Consider the following 18911-nt stretch of genomic DNA (forward strand, 5'->3'; position numbering starts at 1 on the left):
GAATGCGATTGCTTCAAAAACACAAACTGCATTAAAAGCTCACTAGTAAATAATTAAGCAGCAGCACCTATAATAGCAGTACAGTGACCCAAACATTTCAGTTGTAGGTTTTCTTGAGTTCCTAACTGAAGGACCCTAGTTTCATTTCTGTAGTATAAACCTATATCAGTGGTGGCGAACCTTTGGCACTCCAGATGTTGTGGACTACAATTCCCATCAGCCCCTACAATTGGCCATGTTGGCAGGGGCTGATGGGAATTGTAGTCCATAACATCTGGAGTGCCAAAGGTTCGCCACCACGGACCTATATGCTCTCCAACATACACACAAAAACCATATTTAGGCTGTTTCCACACGGGCCAACAACAGTGCCTCAGGGACGGAAAAACACCGTCGCGGCAGCACTATTTGCACCAAAATGGTGGGAAAATGCTGCTTTCTTTGAGCTTGTTCTTTGAGCGAGTCTTTTAAAAAATGGCGTCTTCCCGCCAGGGCCTGTGAAGTGCACTATTGTGAGGACACCGCTTTTAGGTATAGATTTTTTATGGGGTGTGTTCGGGGGTGGGGTCATGCCCTTACCCACTCCTGGGGACATGGCTATGCCTCCCCAAGCCTCAGTGATTATAAAAGCATCTATCTGAGGCTGGGAACCCAAGTAACCTCCCCTTACCTATGTCCTTGTGCTACCAATTTGTTTTGTTTACCTACCTTTCTTCCTGTGAAGCTCTGGAGGGTGAGAGGGACATGCCCACGCTGCCCTCTGACCCCCAGGGTGGGTGTGTCCCTTCCTTTGTCCAGAGCTTCGCTGGGAGAAAAGGTAGGTAAACAAAACAAACTAGAGGCAGCTCCATATGGAGCCGCCCCTGTGGCCCACAACAGCTTTGGGACCGCCCGCACAGGACCATGTGGGTGGTCCCAAGGCTCCACTGGCATAAATTTTGCCGGTGGCCAGCTGCTTCTTCCGCCCATGTGGAAACGGCCATAGAGTCTCTTGAGTAATTTTATTTCTGAAATTAAATGAACAGAATTTTTTCAGGAAATGTACAAAAATGTATAACAGTAGTGTCACACACTCTGATACAACTGTATGATAATGAATAATAAACACTCAATAAAAATAGAATGTTGCTTTACCATTTAGAAAATTCACATTCAATTCATTTACTTTAATTTGCAAACATTGCAGGCCTTATTTTATATATTACAAATAAAGTAACACTGCTTTCTGTTAAGACAAAATACAATACAATTTCACTGAAAAAGCTATGTATGTTGCAGAAGTGACCAATTAGATGTGGGAGACTACATCAAATCTGTGAATGGCATCAATTTGACCAAGTTTCGTCATGATGAGATTATCAGTTTACTCAAGAATGTTGGTGAAAGAGTTGTATTAGAAGTGGAGTATGAGCTACCACCAGTCTGTAAGTAATGAGTTGCACAATGTAATAATCCTATATGTAATATTCTTATTTGTTAGTGAGGTTAGTAGGATTATTAAACAATTATTAGTTGCTTAAAATGGAAAATTGTAATGTTGAGTTGTATTTCATTTCATTATTAGTTTTATTATTAGTATTCATTATTAGTATTAGTTTGTAACTTTTTTCTCTGGATTCATGGCCGAACCATGTTAAGAAATTCTTTCAAGATCTCTCCCCCTTCTTTCTTTGTCACATCCACAGATTCATTTTAAGTAGAGTTACCAGCTCTGGGTGAGGAAATACCTGGAGATTTTGGGGATGGGGCCTGGAGAGGCAAGGTTTGCTTAAATCTGCTAGGGAGGACAGAAGAGCAAAATGAGAAGTAGGTTTAATATCTCCAATTGTTTCCTACATTGCAATCTGTTTACTTTGTCTTGTAGAATTCTACCCTTCCAACTGCCTACTTGAGCTCAATTTCATGGTCACTAATTGAGGCCATAATCTCATTGGGCACTTTTGGGATCCTAAGAACAATGAATGAGTGCCATTCCATGATGGCTGCCATAGAGAACAGGGTGCAGCAAAAATAGCTGTCATGGAGGTTGAAGTCAATCATAAAATGTTGGGAAATTCCAAGTCGAGCATCTAGAGGATGCCACTCTAGAGGATGCCATATTACCTATGAGAACTATGTGGGATATCACCGCTGTAATGTGTGATGGCACCTTAGGACTGCCTTGTGTGTGTGAGCAAATCAGTTCAATAAAAGGAGCCACCTAAGACCATAGCAGCATCCTCTTGCTGCACTTTTCATCTCTCTTTTGCTTTCTCTCTCTAATATATACTTGTGTGTGTATTTACATACATGTGTGAGCAAACACATGCATACACAAATACAAGCACACAGTGAATATTACTAAACTGATCTCTGTTTTCTTCTCTGTAAATCCCATATGAATTGAAAAGTTCTGGCCAGCACTCAGTTACCAAAATCAATAGTATTTTAATTGTGGGTAACAATGTGTAGGATTGATGTGGTCTAAGAATTTAGTGGAACATATTTTGTTTTAGATACTGATGACTAAATTAAATTTTGTATGTTTATTAACACTATCAAATTGCTAAGCTCTATTTATGATGTTGTTTGCTGGCTACTGCAAATAATTAAGCTTTGTGATCCAAATTAGATGGTTTTTGATTAACTAAATCAACTGAGCAATCAGCAAACTTAATGGGAAAACATTCATTTCAAATTGAAAACTCTGTTTACTATGTTATATGCACATTCAATATAGGTGTGATTTGCTTCCACTGAATTGAAAAATGAGTATGTCATACAACATTACAGTTATGGCCATAATTGTACATTTAAGTTTTCAGAATTTCTGACCTTGTACAAGTGGTGTTAGTAATGAGCCTGAATGACAGGTGCCTAGCTGTTATGGTCAATTTTTGTAGACAAGTGAACAAACTTAATTCATTATAAAACAACTATATTAATCATTAGTAACTATATTAGTAATGTCATACCTCTTCTCATTTCACATGCACAGAGAGAGAGGAGAGAGGATGCTGTCTAAGCACTAACAGGGGGGACATTTTACTTAGACCTGGAGAATCTAGTTTCATGTTTTTATCAACCATACTGACAGAGTTCTCAGATATAAAACTGAAACAGAAATGGTCTATGTCAGACAGATATTTTGAGGATAAATTAAAGAGAAAAAATGAATATATAAAATATGATATTTAAATGTAATATGGCTCACTTCTCAGGACTATTTCTTGTGTTATTTAAATGTTGACCTTAGTGCTGTGATTTGGCGTAGACCCTAGGGTATGGAGCCTAGTGCTGTGATTTTGTTGCTTCTATTCACCCCCTTGTCCAAACTTCAGAAAACTTGGATGGCATTTTCTCTTTTCCACCTCTAGAATTTTATCTCCTTGATTCCCATAGAGAAAAAAATAACCGCTCTTTAATAATGCTCTTTTTATCAATTCATTGTTAATTATAAGAAAAAGGGACAGCAGAGGAAGCTTGTGACATCCTTCATTTTTATGTTTCTCATCTGGGAATTGCTTTCACTCTTGATTTTACTTCACCATATCTGTATTTTTTTTTGGGGGGGGGGATTATATTAATGAATAGCATGAATGTTCCACTGGTTTTCTGTCAGACCCAAAGTTGAAATTCCTTATTTTGCCTATTAAAAATAATTCCTGTTGGACACAAATATCTTGATTCATAAAACTGCATTTTAGTTTACATGTTAGTCTTCAAGTTTATTACAATAGTTACAATATGCCATTGTTCCCATAATCTGAATATGCTTCAGTTTCAGATTGAAGTATAACCAAAACTTTATTGTCTCAGAATATGACCACTGTACTTGTCCAGACTATTTGTTTCTACATAACAAAATATTCTATTTTACTGTTACATGAGTGGATGAACTGGTTTATCTCTCCCAGTTTTATATAGATATAAATCTATGGATATAGATAGATATCTTCCCAAGCAAAGTAGCCCTAGGGTTGTCAGTTTCCCAGTTGGGGCTGGAGTTCTAGAATTATAGCTGATTTCCAGACTACAGACACCCGTTGTCCTTGAGAAAATGGCAGTTTTAGAGGGAAGATTGTGTGGCATCCCATTGTTGTTGAGCTGTCTCTTCTTTCCAAACTCTAACTTCCAAGTTTCACTGCCAAGTTTCCAGGAATTTCCCATCCTGTAGCATTCCTACTTAGGAATGTGGAAAGCTTCCTGTGGAAGAGTAACTTTTCCTTGAAAGCAAGATTTAGTAATGCCAAGGGCAATACTGCCTACGGGGACAGGGGGTCAAATGAACCTGGGGGCACCAGTGGGGGGGCAAAATCGCCCCCACCCCCTCCTCCCCCCTGCTGACCTGGCTCGGAAGAGCTGGGTTGGCACGGGGGAGGCGCTTAAAGGCAGAACTGGCCTGCTGCCATGGCACCTGTCCAAGCCACCTCCTTCCCTCTCCAGACCCATGGGGGCAACTCAGATGGGCACCGCGGTGGCAGGCTGGCTCCTGGGTCACCCGCTGCAGTGCCCTGCCCCCTGCTTCTCAGTAGGCCAGCTTCTGCCCTCCCCAGGGTCTGGGGAGGGCAGGAGATGGCCTGCAGGGGGGTGGCTTGGGGGGCTCGGATGGGTGCCGCAGAAGCAGGCCAGCCCAGGAGCTGGCCTGCTGCTGCAGTGCCTGCCCAAGCCTCCCCCAAGCCCCACCCCTGTGCGCAGGGGGCGCAGAGTTGGGGGGCACCCAGAGCAGGTGTTGTCCCTGGGTGCCATTTCCCCGCAATATGCCTCTGAGTAATGCTTCATCATTATTGAAGCAATGTCTCTGGATTCTCACGTTGTAGTTTTCCTGAGATTTTTGTTGGGCCTATTAATGTATTAATTGGCTTATCTGGATTACAGATCTGATGCCTGCTCCTTGTGCTACTGGTGCCACTGGCTCCCATCATAGTCACAGAACAGAATAAGTCAAACAATGCTGCTTCCAGCATTGCATTTATTTCCCAAAAAAACCCTACTTGACCCCAACTTACAGCGTATACTAAGGAACAGTGGGTATGTCCAACACAAAGATGGGAGGCAGAACATAAGATATCCTTAAAGTCTTGGTAGAGTAGGGGCTCTACCCATGTGTTCTTTATTCTGTAGCTGAACAGGGCAAGATCTTCTTGCCTCCCACTGAAGAGGCAGGAGAACAAGATTTTTCTTCATTATATGCATACCAGATTTTAAGACATATGAACATTGCTGTTCTTCATCAGTTATCAACTAGATATTTCCCCTCTCCCCTGACTTTTAGTTTTTGCAATAAGGTTACACTGTTATTTAAACACAGAAACACATCTCAGGTTGTGAGGGGAATGTTGAAGATGTTAGAAAAACCGCTGCTGGGAGTCTGTTTTGTATCCTAATCTTTGTAATTCTACAATGCATATTATTAATATTAGGTAATTCATCAATGTAATTAAGAATTTTGTTCCTTTTTTTTCAGCTGTACAAGGATCAGGTGTCATTTTTAGAACTGCAGAGGTTACTTTACATAAAGAAGGGAACACTTTTGGATTTGTAATAAGAGGTAAGTTCTCCCCACAAAACTGTCTTTCTCAAAGCTTTTAAGTTGGCATGTCTCCTTAACACATTTTACCTTTCACTCACCCACACACAATATGAATTAATACCTGTTTAACAAATACCAATACCAGTGCAAGTCATCTTCTGATAACATAACTTACTCTATGAGGCTGCTGTGAGAATCCAAACCAGAATGTGTTCCAAGTTCCATGGATTTTTAAAAAAATAATTCATTTAGATTGTATCCAACAGAGTACTAGCTACATGGATTGTGAACTAATTTAACAATACACCAACAAAGATTATTTCCGAGATTATTTCTGAGATTATTTCCGAGACTTGATATTTTAATGTTTTATTGGGGAAGAGAAAGAGATATACAGCAAGTAAATGCTGCAGCTTTTTAAAAGATAGTTTGGAAATGGGTTTTTATTCAAGAACTGGTAAGAAGTGCCTATGTCATTTTCTTTCCTAGGTGGAGCACATGATGACAGAAATAAATCTCGTCCTATTGTAATAACATGTGTTAGACCTGGAGGGCCTGCTGACAGGTACAATTCATTTTCACACAGAGGGAGAGACACACAAAAGAGAAGAAGAGATACAAAAAGCAATGGGATAAATCATAGGGGGGAGGTGTGAGTTAGGACATACACATCTGCAAAGCACAATAGACATGTTCAAGTCTAGTCCTTTGTCTTTTATAAATTATACATTTAATTGTAACAGTAATAATTAAGGCATGGCACGAGACTTCACAGTATGAATTTTAATTAAGAGGACAAAATTCTAAGGTAGAATTTACTGCACAATCCGACGGGGGTGGTGGTGAGTGGGCTTAGGGAACTGGCTGACCCTTAAGCCAGAATATCTCAGAGTGCCAGGACAACTGAGTTGCAGGACTTGGCATCAGCATTGTTGTGGATGGATTTAGTCTGCTTCTAATGCCTTTCACCCTAAGAACACTCCTTGACAGAGGCGCAAAGTTGCACAAAGAAAAAAGGCGACTCAGCCCATATATAGCCATAAAGTGGAGAAAACACACACACACACACACACACACACACACACACACAGTGCCATGTTCATGAGGCTCCAAGCAGCTCAGGATGCCAACTAAGAAGGCAACCAATCATCTCCCTCACCTCTTTCCCATGTGGAGGCCAAGCTCCCTCCCCAGCATCCAATCATGACCCACCAGTCCTACAAAAATCTCAGCCAGTATATTCCATAAACTCATGAGGTGGGGGTGAGGCATAGGGCACTGTCTGACAGCTCCCTGCCACGTAAACTTCAAGCAAGCACTGAGGTACCTTGGTGATGGGAAAAGGCATGGGAGGACACTTTGCAACACTGGGTGAGCACTTTGCACAAGCACCCAATAGGGAGAGCAAAGTCCACACTCTGTGGCTGACCTCTCTCAACTTCTCAACCCACACAAGTGCCCCATCCTCTCAGCAAGGACTCAGATGGGCAGCCACACACTGAAGGTAAGCAGAGGACTGTTCCACAACTTACTTCCTCCTTTCCCCTTGTTCATAGCCAGGAGCCACCCTGGCAACACCACTTTCCACACCCAATCCTGGCGAGGAGTGGGGGGTGGTGGCAGGAGTCCAGGACCCTCATACACACCATCACCCCTGTGCCCAAGGGCTTTTGCTGCATGGAGACCATTTGTACACCATTGCACCACTTTGGGCCAGGACAAGTATAATATAAGTGGATCTAAATAAATATTACTTGTACTTTCTTGCTCTTAATCCCGAGATATAGAATGAATTTTCTGCATCTGTGCACAGATATATATATATATGACAAGAAATCATTTATGTATATAAATGAGGAGAACTCAGTAAGCACGAATAAAGAGAGAGCTACAGGAAGTGAGACTGTACAGCAGAGTCTGGGCTATTGCCCTACTTTCACCCTCTCACTGGATACTTCAATGGGGGCCTTGAAAAATGTACATTTACCAGCAGTGACCAATTTGTTGGAGTCTTGGCTGATAAAGTCACTTTCGTAAGGGCTGAATTAGATGTCAAGTTAAGTTTAGATTTATTGCCAAAGGTACCAGAAATGTGCCATTTTTTGTCCCAGTTTTTGAATCATTTTGGATCGCTTTTCCTGACTGGTGTGGTCAGAGTACCTTATCAACTTGATTCTCTTGGCTCATAAAGTCTTGTCTTACTTTGAATTTCACTGGTCAAGATTACTAATACTTGTTTTGTTGAGGAAAATTTTCCCTAAAATTTTGAAAGAGACAATGGTAAAGCTATTGCTAAAGAACCCACCAATAGGTAAGGATTGTCTGTCAAATGTTCCTGATCGTATGTTTTTGGGACAAGATTGATAGAGTGTGATGGCAAGACAACTTCAGGCACATGTGAATGCTACTTCTTTACTTCAACCATTTCAGTTTGGCTTCACGCCTGGTTGTAGCAGTGAGTCAAGTTTAGTCACTCTGGGTACGGTTTTAGATTGACCACAGTCGGTGATGCAGTTTACCAAGCAGTTCTTCTGTTCTTTATAGAGTCTAGGACAGGAATTTCAGGCATAACTGTCTATTAGAAGGAAACGGAAATGGTGACCATGAGGGGAAATTGGGAAGAAATTGTTCTAGCTGTGGCAGACAAGGAGCAGAAATATTTAGCTTCAAGGGTTGCCAACTCCAAGTTGAGAAATCCCTGGAGATTTGGGGTGAAGCCTGGAGAGGGTGGAGTTTGGGGGAAGGGATGCCAGATGTCCACTCTATGAAGCTGCCATTTTCTTCAGGGGAACTAATTTCTGTAGTCCAGATATCAGTTATAATTCAACTACAGTTTCATCTGGAAACTGGGAACACTAGCACTTTCCCATACAGATTTAGAAAGCTCTTACCAGTGTGGTGTAGTGGTTAAGAGTAGTGGACTCTACTCTGGAAAACCAGGTTTGATTCCCTACTCCTCCACATGAGTGGTGGATTCTAAACTGGTGAACTGGATTTACTCTTACACATGAAGCCTGCTGGGTGACCTTGGGCTAGTCATGATTCTCTCAGAACTCTCTCAGCCCCACCTATCTCACAATATGTCCGTTGTGTGGAGAGGAAGGGAAGGAGTTTGTATGCCACTGTGAGTCTCCTTACAGTTGAAAAAAAGATAGGTATAAATCCAAACTCCTCCTCCTCCTCCTCCTCTTCTTTTCAGCATGGGGTGAGGGTGGAGGCATGAATGCAGGCAAAACAGTAATGGAGAAGACTGCATGGCAGTGTTGCAGTGCAAAAGCCCTTTTAACCCACTGCCACTGAACAAAACCTTAATGAAGCAGTTACCTAGTGGCTTTCCAAAGTCTCAGAGAGAAGCCTTCTGTCAGCCCTGCTCTCCTGGATCTTTTAACTGGAGATGACAGAGATTAGTCCCAGGGTTCAGTGCATGTGAAATACTTGCTCTGTCACTGAACTATTTAGGCTACATGGAGTAGCATATAAAAGTCAGTGTATACACGCAGTCAAGTGAGTACATACAGTTCTCATAGTGATATTTTCGTAAGTCTACACTTGTGCTATTGTATCTTTACCTTATCTCAAAATACTTCTTACTTTCCTTGGGCTTTCAGGATTAACTGCATCTTTAAAATACTGAAATATGCCCATGTACATTTAAGAAAACTGTGGACATAAATTGTGTTGTAATTAAACAATTATATAACAATGATCCACATTACTTATTAACTCTGCTGCTGTTTTCTCGTCATTGCTTTTCTGATTAAAGCAATTCCCCACTCCTTTTTGTGACTCCTGAACTATCTCGATGTCACAGTAAATGTTAAGAGAAAAGGAATCAGGTTGAACGGCAGGAAAGGCATAAATGAATCATTTTGCATGTTACTGTTATCTCCAGATCCCATTCCATAAAATTAATAATGACTGTGCTTCTAATCTTCTTTCAGAGAGGGAACAATCAAGCCAGGTGACAGGTTGCTTAGTGTTGATGGGATTCGGCTTGTTGGAACATCGCACAGTGAAGCCATGAGTATTCTCAAACAATGTGGGCAGGAAGCAACTCTGCTGATAGAATACGATGTCTCCGTAATGGGTATGTTGAAATGCTGAGCTTTCATTCTGGGAGCCATCTGTGACATTTTACTGTCCATCCTTTAGAGGCTACTTGAACAATGATTATGACCCGTTATGCCTCCAGAAGCACAGATATTCCCAACAGCAGCATCTCATTAATCTTTCTAGGTTCGTGGAGAGGTGAGCAGTATTTTATTATAATTTAGAGCCTGACCGTTTCATGGTTTGTAGACTGAAAGCATACCACAGCTCCTATCAAGGCAGTAACTTCCTTCAGTGATTCAAGGGAGGCTCATTTATACAAAACAGATAATGGTGGATAGGTTTTTCTCTGAAATCAGTTAAAAAATGCTTACATGATACAATATGAGCCTTGATGTCTGTTTACCAAATAGATAGTGACAGCAACAGCAGAAACAGTGTCACAGGCATAAATCTTGGAATTGCTGTGTGAGGAGGCAAAGAGAGAGAGAAAGAGAACCTGGCTGTATAATAATGTGTATAGAAAAAAGTCATCATTCTGGAGCACAGAAGGTAATACTGGTTGGAACCAAAAGAAACTACATACAGTCTGTTTTCTCAATACAGCTTCTTTTCCTCTACTTCTTACAAGAGCCAGAACCTCTAGAAAAGATCTTCCTGATGTCAGGGGAACCTGATGGAACTCCATGGGATGTGATCGAGGGGACTGCCCCATATGATGGTGCAGGGGACTTCACCTAGAAGATGAATCAAAATAAACTGGAAAGAGCCTTCCATGTGGGGAAGAAGTCCTTTCAATTCACTGTCTCAAGAGAATTTTTTCCTCTCTAAGTAACCAGTTTTAATGAAAAAAAATATTTTTATCTGTACACTTTAGAAGACTTAGAGAAGATTAAATATTTTTATTTGCACCTCAGAAATAAATAACACAGAAACTAAATCAGTCTTCAAAAGGAATATTATAAAAGTCTTATACTTAATTTAGTAGCCTTTGGAGATTACATAAAACAGCCTGGTTTTACAGCTTTTTTATTTTTCATGGTAGGCCTTACACAAGGCCATCGACAGGGAGATTAACTGCATTTTCCTATCAATAAGGGGTTTAAAAGTCTCTTCAGGAGGAGAAAAAATATGAGGCAAGTAAGATAATACCCATGAGACACTTTTCCCTGCAATATTCTACACTGAATCTGATTACCCTGTCCTGGAGAGTAACTGTTACTACGTAAGATGGTATAGATCAGGGGTCCCCAAACTATGGCCCGGGGGCCAAATGTGGCCCCCTGAAGGCATTTATCCGGCCCGCCAGGCATGGCAGTGGTGGCTCCATTCATGTGCAATGGGGGCTCGAGGGAGAGGAGGAACCAGCCCCAACGACTGTTGATTGCAGTTACATGATGGCACCCCCAAATCTCCATGAATTTTCTGACCCAGAGTTGGAAACCTTACATGTGGCAACGCCTGCTCCGCCCTTCCCTCTCAGCTACTCCATGTGTTGCTCTCAGGCTTTCTGTTCTGCCTCACTCCCATTGGCATCAGCCAGGCTGGCGAATCGCTCGCTGGCTGCTAGGGAGGAAAGAACCCAGGAAGATACCTGATCCTGGGTTAGATGGAATGCTTCATTGGGAAAGTTCTGCTTTTTTTTTTACAGGGGAAGGTATTCCACAGCCTCCCCAACAATATTTGGAGCCCACCCTGTACTTGACATACTTTGGTCACTGTTCTAAAAATAGACCATGACAGAAAGGCTGAAAGGTGAAATCAAACATTTTACAATCATTTGTGCATAGGAATTTGTTCATAGTTTTTTTTAGTCCGGCCCTCCAGCAGTCTGAGGGACAGTGAACTGGCCCCCTGTTTAAAAAGTTTGGGGACCCCTGGTATAGATAGAAAAAATTCTTCCTCTATGGAATTTAGTCCTCAAAATATTGAACTATAGCTAGCCAAATGTGTTTCAGACTAAAAATGCTGAACTATAGCCAAGTGAATTTTATAATTATGGATTGACAGCGAGCGGATGCCTTAAATTTCAGAAAATATAAAACCCATATTTAATCTTAACAGAGAAGTATCTATGTCATTTATAGTCCAACTTCTTCACTTGGACTCAAGGGGAATTATACTGTGAGCCAATACAATTGACAGGATGGGTTATTCAGTAAACCATACAATAGGATAAGGATTGTAGAACCAATCAGAAATCTAATAATATAATTGAAGTAAAACAAAAGTCTTAAAATGACACATTAATAGATATAAAAATTACATAGCACGATCCTAGTTTCACCAAGCCTAATTATAATGCCAAGCATGCTTATTACAGAGAAAGTCTTGTGAACCTAGTGGGACTTGACGAAGGCTTTCACAGCTGGATTCAACAGGTTCTGGTGGGTTTTCCGAGCTGTGTGGCCATTGTCTGGTGGATCTTGTTCCTAACATTTCGCCTGCATCTGTGGCTGGCATCTTCAGAGGTGTATCACAGAGAAAAGTCTGTTTCTCACAGACTGTGGGAAACAGTCTTTTCTCTGTGATACACTTCCGAAGATGCCAGCCACAGATGCAGGTGAAACGTTAGGAACAAGATCCACCAGACCACGGCCACACAGCCCGGAAAACCCCCCAGAACTAGTGGGACTTGTTTCTGAGTAAATATGTTTAGGATTATATTCCATCTGTTCTGTATGATATTTGTTATGACAGTTATCAATAAACTTCCTCAAACAATACAATATATTTTGATTTTATTTATTCATTTATTTGTTAAAGGATTTTATCTTACCTCACAGCCTAGGCTTTTGAGGTGGTTTCAAAATAAAATATTTAAAATCAAATTCCTATAAATAAAATGCATAGTTAATTAATGTTTAACAAATAACATACAATGGTTTGGGGGAGCCAGCTTATAGCTGGGTTGTCAGTTGTAGGTATGAGAAAACTGCAGGCATCAGAAAACTGACATGTAAACAATAAAAAGGGGTGTTTGTAGATTCTTAGAAGAAGTTGATGTTCACATCTACTGACATCTATTGACAGCATTGAGGTTCAGAGCATGATTAGATTCAGACTGTAGAAGTGACCATAGAGACAAAAATACTATAATATTTTGGGCAATCCTAGCAACAACAACAAAAATGGAGCTGTATGGTGTCTAGAACCAGTTCTGGTTGGTAGTGCACGCCACGCACTTGATATTTCAGAGCACTACTAATTATATATCTATGACTTACAGGACAGAAGAATGCAGAAATCTAGCTAAACAAACAAACAAAAAGTCTGAGACATAACAAGTCTTAGTTTATCCTAGAGCATGAAAGATTAGGCAGCAAGCAAACAACTGGAGAGAAACAACAGAAAAGATCTTTTCACATTTTACTTCTGCCAGTACCTGCAAAATGCCTAGCAAAAAAGTTAACAAAGGGGAGTAGAATATATTCATTTATTTACTTACATCATTTGTATCACACTTTTCTCTACAGTGGGTGTCCAAAGTGGTTATATCATTTTTTCTCCTCCACTTTATCATCACAACAGTTTGTGAAGTAGAATATGTGAGTAGTCCAAAGTCACCCAGAAAGCTTCCATAACAGAATGGGGTAATTCAAAGCTGGGTCTCCCAGATCCTAGTCTGACATTCTGAACAATACACAACACTGGCTCTTAACCATATATTTAACCACGTTACATGTACTGGAGCCACACAAAGAAGACTTCTCAATACCTAAAAAAGCTCCACTAGACAGATTTTTTTAGATGCATTGGTGGAGTGTATTAGGATTGTGAAGAATTATGCATGCTTTATTGTCAAATAGTACTGATAAAAAACATTCGAAAAGGCTTTAGGCTGTTTGGCCTCCCCCCCCCCCCCTTGCTCTGGTGCCATGAATATCTATCAAGCCACTTCACTGGAAAGACAGGAAATTCTCCAGTAATTGTGGCTCCATTATTATTCAAATAGTCTGCTCACACACCTAAATGTAGATCTAAAGTGAACAGTTTCCTTTTAGTGGTCATCTTCACAGAGAAAATTGATCAAACTTAATTTATGTGCAGGGGCAGACCACCTACAGGGACAGGGGATCAAATGACCCCAGGTGCACAAGTGAGGGCACAAAATCACCCCCACCCTCTCCTCCCCCATGCTGTCCCGGGGTCATTTGACCTTCCTGTCCCTGTGGGCAGTACGCAACACCTGTCTGAACTGCCTCCTTCCCTCCCCAGGCCCTTGGGGGAGTTCGAAGGCAGGGGCAGAGGCAGGGTGGCTCAGACAGGCACCATGGCAGCAAGTCACCTCCTGGGCCACCCACCGCTGTGCCTTACCCCCTGCCTCCCTGCAGGCTGGCTTCTGCCTTCCCCAGGGCCTTGGGAGGGCAGGAGGCAGCCTGTAGGGAGGTGGGGGTGGCTCAGATGGGTGCCATGGCAGCAGGCCAGCCCAGGAGCTGACCTGCCACTGTGGTGCCCATCTGAGCTTCCGGTAATCCCTGCCTCCTAGCATGGGGGGCTGGGGCCATGGGGTGTTCAGAACAGGGGTTGTCCCTGGATGCCATTTTCCCCTGATATGCCTCTGTGTGTGTGTATGTAAGTCGTAGCCAACTTATGGCAACCCAGTAGGGTTTTCAAGATGGGAGACTAACAGAGGTTTGATTGCCCTCCTCTGCATAGCCCCATGGTATTCCTTGGTTGGTATCACATCCAAATACTAATCAAGATTGACAATGCTTAGCTTCTGAGATCTGGCAAGATCAGGCTAACCTGGCCCATCCAAGTCAGGGCTGATCAAGCATTAGCCAAATTAAAAAGATGACAGAAAAATCTTCAATAATTTACTGTTTGGCTTCATATATATTGTTATTCCTACACTGGTCTAATTCTCAGGGAAAGCACACATATAATAATCTTGCAGTTTCCCTCACAGTCTCTAGAGGCACTTCTTCTGTCAGTCTGGAAAGAGATTATTTTTAGTTTTGACATGGCTTTAGAATCCAAAATTTGTTTCTTTGATCACCAGCAGTTGGGTCATTCCATAACCAGAATAGCCTGGTCACAGATGGGTTAGAAGATTTTCTCATGCTAGATGTTAGGCCACTCTGTGCTGAATACATTATTAAGCATAATGCCCTTGGCTTCACTGGCAGAAATGGAACACATTCTTGGACTAATAGCTGTAACAAAATTTCAGAAGATTGACAAAATTTCAGAAGATTGACACTAGCACACAGAAATGTGCTAGTCAGGCTTCTGTTTGTCTGCAGGTTTTAGAATTTGTGCTTGGTTACAACTGGGAGAAACAAACCCATGTACTATGTTTTGATACAAATGGGTTTTTAACAGTGCAATCCTAAACAGAGTTACACCTTTCTACTGTAAGTCCTGAACATTGTTTTGTCATGGTTCTTTTGGTTGTTTCTCATTGGCCCATTACATATAGAATGCTTACCTTGGAACTTTTCTCTCAGCAATGGGTTTGCAGAGGGATCTCCTCATATTTCTCTGTTTACACATAAGGAGGCATTTCCTCCTTTTCCTTGAATTTTTTTGCAGAGAACTCTTAAGGCCTAGTTCTCTGACTTAACCCCACCCATCACATGATTCTTAAACACATAGATCTCATTACATTCGGTAGTCAAGGCTGCAGGCTTTGCTCTTTAAGCTGCACTTAAGTTGTATTACTGTTCCAAAAATAATCCTTCCCCCCAAAATGAAAGACCCAAAGTAATTCCCTGGACCACAGGTTGCTAGCAGATATTTTCTCCTCCCTCCACTTCCCTTCCCTTTCCTCCCCTCCACACAACATTTCCTGCTGCTGGTGCTGCTGCTGCCAGAGGACAGAGGCTTATTATTTCCAAGCTCCTTTTATATCAATATCTTGAAATATCAAGAAAATTAGAGGTTGGTGTTGTGTCAGTGAACTTATTTTCTATTACTTGAAGCAGCCAGCAACATGGCTGGGGGGAGGAGGCAAGGGTTAAGGCATGCAAAGTGGTGTGAGGAAGAGGGAATACTGTCCTTGGGCAAAGGGAAAATCTCTGGGGCAAAACTGCAGTAACTGGCAAATCTGTCCTGCTCTGGCAGTGAAGCAAATTAAAAATTGTGGTAAAAGTGATCTCACTGTGCACAGAGAGAATGGAAAGTGAAAGCAGGGCTTGAGGAAACAGGTCCATACAAAGAAATCTTGCTGCAACTGACATTCGCCCCATCACGCAGCGAGCACACTGTGCAGAGTGGGCCATTATGTTCCAACCATATTTCATATGCCATATTCTTTGTGAAGTCATACTGATCTCTGTCAGATGAAACTAGGAATGGAGATTCCTGATTCCTTATATCCCAGTCAAAAGATGTAAGAGATGCTGAAAAGAAAGGGGTCAGGACGAAAAGTTAAATACACATTGTAAGCAACTTAATTAGAGCAGAGGGGAAATGTTTGGGGACAGAAAATTAGCAGAAGTGATAAGAATTCTGTGTCCCTATTCAGCCTGGAGGAAAGGGGGCCACTATTTTATATTTGTGAATGAACTCAAGTTCGGCATTCTCATGCTAACCCCCCCCCCCCTTGATGCTTTTCTGTTGAGGGCTGCCACTCTTAGATCAACAATGGAATATCCTGGAACATTAAAATATTCTCCCATTTTTTTTAGTGTTGTCATTTTTAATTTTATTTATTTATTTATTTATTTATTTCTTAAATTTGTAGACCGCCCCATCCCCGGGGGGCTCTGGGCGGTGCACAACAATATTCATTACAATCAGTAAAATTATTAAACCAATAAAATCTATTAAAATCTATTAAAAGCAGCAGTCAATACAAAGATATCAGGCGCCCCAAAACCCAATTTAATTAGAGGCCTCCCTAAGGAAAGGGAACGGCCGGACTCCCCTCTAAGAGGGTAGCATATGGTGGTAATCGAATATAGAGAGGGGGCGCACATTTCAGCGACTGGACACTCCAAAGGCCCGGTGGAACAACTCAGTCTTACAGGCCCTGCAGAACTCACCAAGGTCCCGCAGGGCCCGGACAGCTGGAGGAAGAGTGTTCCACCAGGCCGGGGCCAGGGCTGTGAAAGTCCTGGCCCGTGTGGAGGCCAGCCGCATCATTGAGGGGCCAGGAACCACCAGCAAATTGGCCTCTGCTGAGCACAGAGGCCGAGTAGGGGCATATGGGGTAATGCGGTCTCTGAGGTACGAGGGTCCCAGGCCATGTAAGGCCTTAAAGGTCAAAACCCACACCTTGAAAATGATTCGGAATTCCACTGTCAGACATATCCTCATTTATTTTTTTGTGTAGAAACTGACCTATTTGTTTGTTGTACAGAGTGGAAGGGCACTGCTGACATTTGATGCCATACATAATGTTGGAAGATGAAGAAGTGAATGAACCTGAGATGGTATGGTTGGTGTTGTTAGGTCTAATAATTGTTTTATTAGTGGGAATATTTCAGGCCCTGATTCCAGAATCCACGTTAGTGTGTTATTGTGAATGAGTTGTTGTTTAAAGTTAAGGATCTGTCTATGGGTAAGAAAAGGTTTGCCTCCCAATGCTTGTGGGAGAGAAGAATCATTGTCCAGAATAGGTTGCAGGTCATTAATATTGCATTGAACTGGTTGGAGCTGAGAGCTGTATGTGACCGCCAGTGGTGTTCTATTGTTGTTTCCTTTGGGCTTATCTTGTAGCAGATTATTCTCTCTTTACAACACCACCTTCTGTCTGGGATATCTGGGCTGAAATATCTCCATTCCTGTTTCTATCTGACAAGAGATCTCCATTCCTACTTGTATCTGACAAAGGACATTTGCCTCTCAAAAATTTATAAACTTGTTGGCCTTTAAGGTGTTACTGGACTCAAATTATGTTCTTCTCCTGAAGACCAGCAGTGACATAGGTATAGATTTTTTATGGGAGGGGGGGTTCAGGGGTGAGGCCACATCCCCACCTGACTCTGGGGGCATGACCACACCTCCCCAAGCCCCACCCCCAGCCTAAGTGCTTATAAAAGCAGCTATCCGAGGCAAGGGATGGCAGAATCCCGTGACCCGCCCGCCCTGCCTCCCCCACCGGCTGGGCTCCCAGCTGGCAGCCAGCAGTCCCTTCTCTCTCTCCTCCAGGCAGAGGGGTAGCTAGGGAAAATGGAGCTCAGTGCAAAATGTGAAGTTTGCGCAGCCCCGCCAAGGGCGACTGCTGTGATGCTGGAATCCACCCCCAAACAGCATCACTTTCAATGGTGTTTAAATTAGGGAGCCCAGATTCTCCTTTTAAATCCACCTTAAAGAGAGAATCTGAGGTCCCCAGATAAAACAATATTGAAAGTGATGCTATTTTGGGGTGGATTATCCCCCACCCTGAAACAACATCACTTTCAATGTTTAAACTGGGGACCTCAGATTCTCCCTTTAAATCCATGCCGAAGGGGGTGGATTTAAAAAGAGAATCTGGGAAAATTTGGGGGGTGCCTGCTGTCAGGGGTACAATTGTTAAGCTAGCAGCACCAAACTTTCAGGGTATCTTTGGGAGACTCTCCTGATGGTACCATCCAGGTTTGGTGAAGTTTGGTTCAGGGGGTCCAAAGATATGGACCCTCAAATGGGTAGACCCATCTACTATTAGCTCCCATTGGAAACAATGGGGGATGGGGCACCCCTTTTGGGGGTCCATAACTTTGGACCCCCTGAACCAAACTTCACCAAACTTGGCTGGTATCATTAGGAGTGTCGTCTGACAATAGTCTGACATTTTGGTGCCACTGGCTTAAAAATGCGCCCCCTGCAGGCCAAAAACAAAAAACACTTTAAAATACAAAAACCCACAAACGAGGGGGGGGGGGCGGAGCTTCGGACATACAATGGGTGGGTCTGATCCCGAGAACCCCCTCCTTACCTACATCCTTGAAGACCAGTACAGCTGCCCTCCTGAAACCACCACATTGATCTGGAGTCCACACTGGACTGATTAGCAAGAGATCTATGACTGAACATTCAAAGGTTTTTCTAAAATATCAAAGCAATTATTTGGTGGGGGCAGGGTAGGCAAGTCTCCTGCTATAGAAAACCTCCCAGAATTGTCCTCTGTTCTCCTGTGGAGGAAATATTGGGATGGGGGGACTCACCAACATTAGTGCAATACATCATTTCCAGTGCAAAACTGGAAATGATGACATCACATCCCCCAAACAAATCCTAGAGAGGGTAAATTCTAGAGTGTGAACACAATGTGATGGCATCTCTTCTGGTTTTGCACTGTTATTAGATCCGTGTAACTGTCCCTGTCCCCAGGATCTCCCAATGGGCCCACAGAATCTCCTGGTAGGTTTCTGGGTTAAAGAAGTGGTTACAGGCAGAATTTTGACCCTTTTCTTCA

General features: G+C 42.3%; 1 protein-coding gene across 8 annotated transcripts in view; it reads left to right on the forward strand.

Annotated features, from left to right (window-relative positions):
• The window catches only part of GRIP1 (glutamate receptor interacting protein 1), a 275878-nt gene that overhangs the window by 193151 nt on the left and 63816 nt on the right, over positions 1-18911 (forward strand). For all 8 annotated transcript variants that reach the window (XM_048500227.1, XM_048500230.1, XM_048500228.1 and 5 more), the window contains 4 exons: positions 1279-1424; positions 5447-5530; positions 6002-6077; positions 9454-9599. In XM_048500227.1, the coding sequence (XP_048356184.1) occupies positions 1279-1424; positions 5447-5530; positions 6002-6077; positions 9454-9599 (452 nt within the window). The remainder of the gene's footprint in view (positions 1-1278; positions 1425-5446; positions 5531-6001; positions 6078-9453; positions 9600-18911) is intronic.

This window comes from Sphaerodactylus townsendi, linkage group LG06 (genome assembly GCF_021028975.2).
Source record: "Sphaerodactylus townsendi isolate TG3544 linkage group LG06, MPM_Stown_v2.3, whole genome shotgun sequence".
NCBI classification, from domain to species: domain Eukaryota; kingdom Metazoa; phylum Chordata; class Lepidosauria; order Squamata; family Sphaerodactylidae; genus Sphaerodactylus; species Sphaerodactylus townsendi.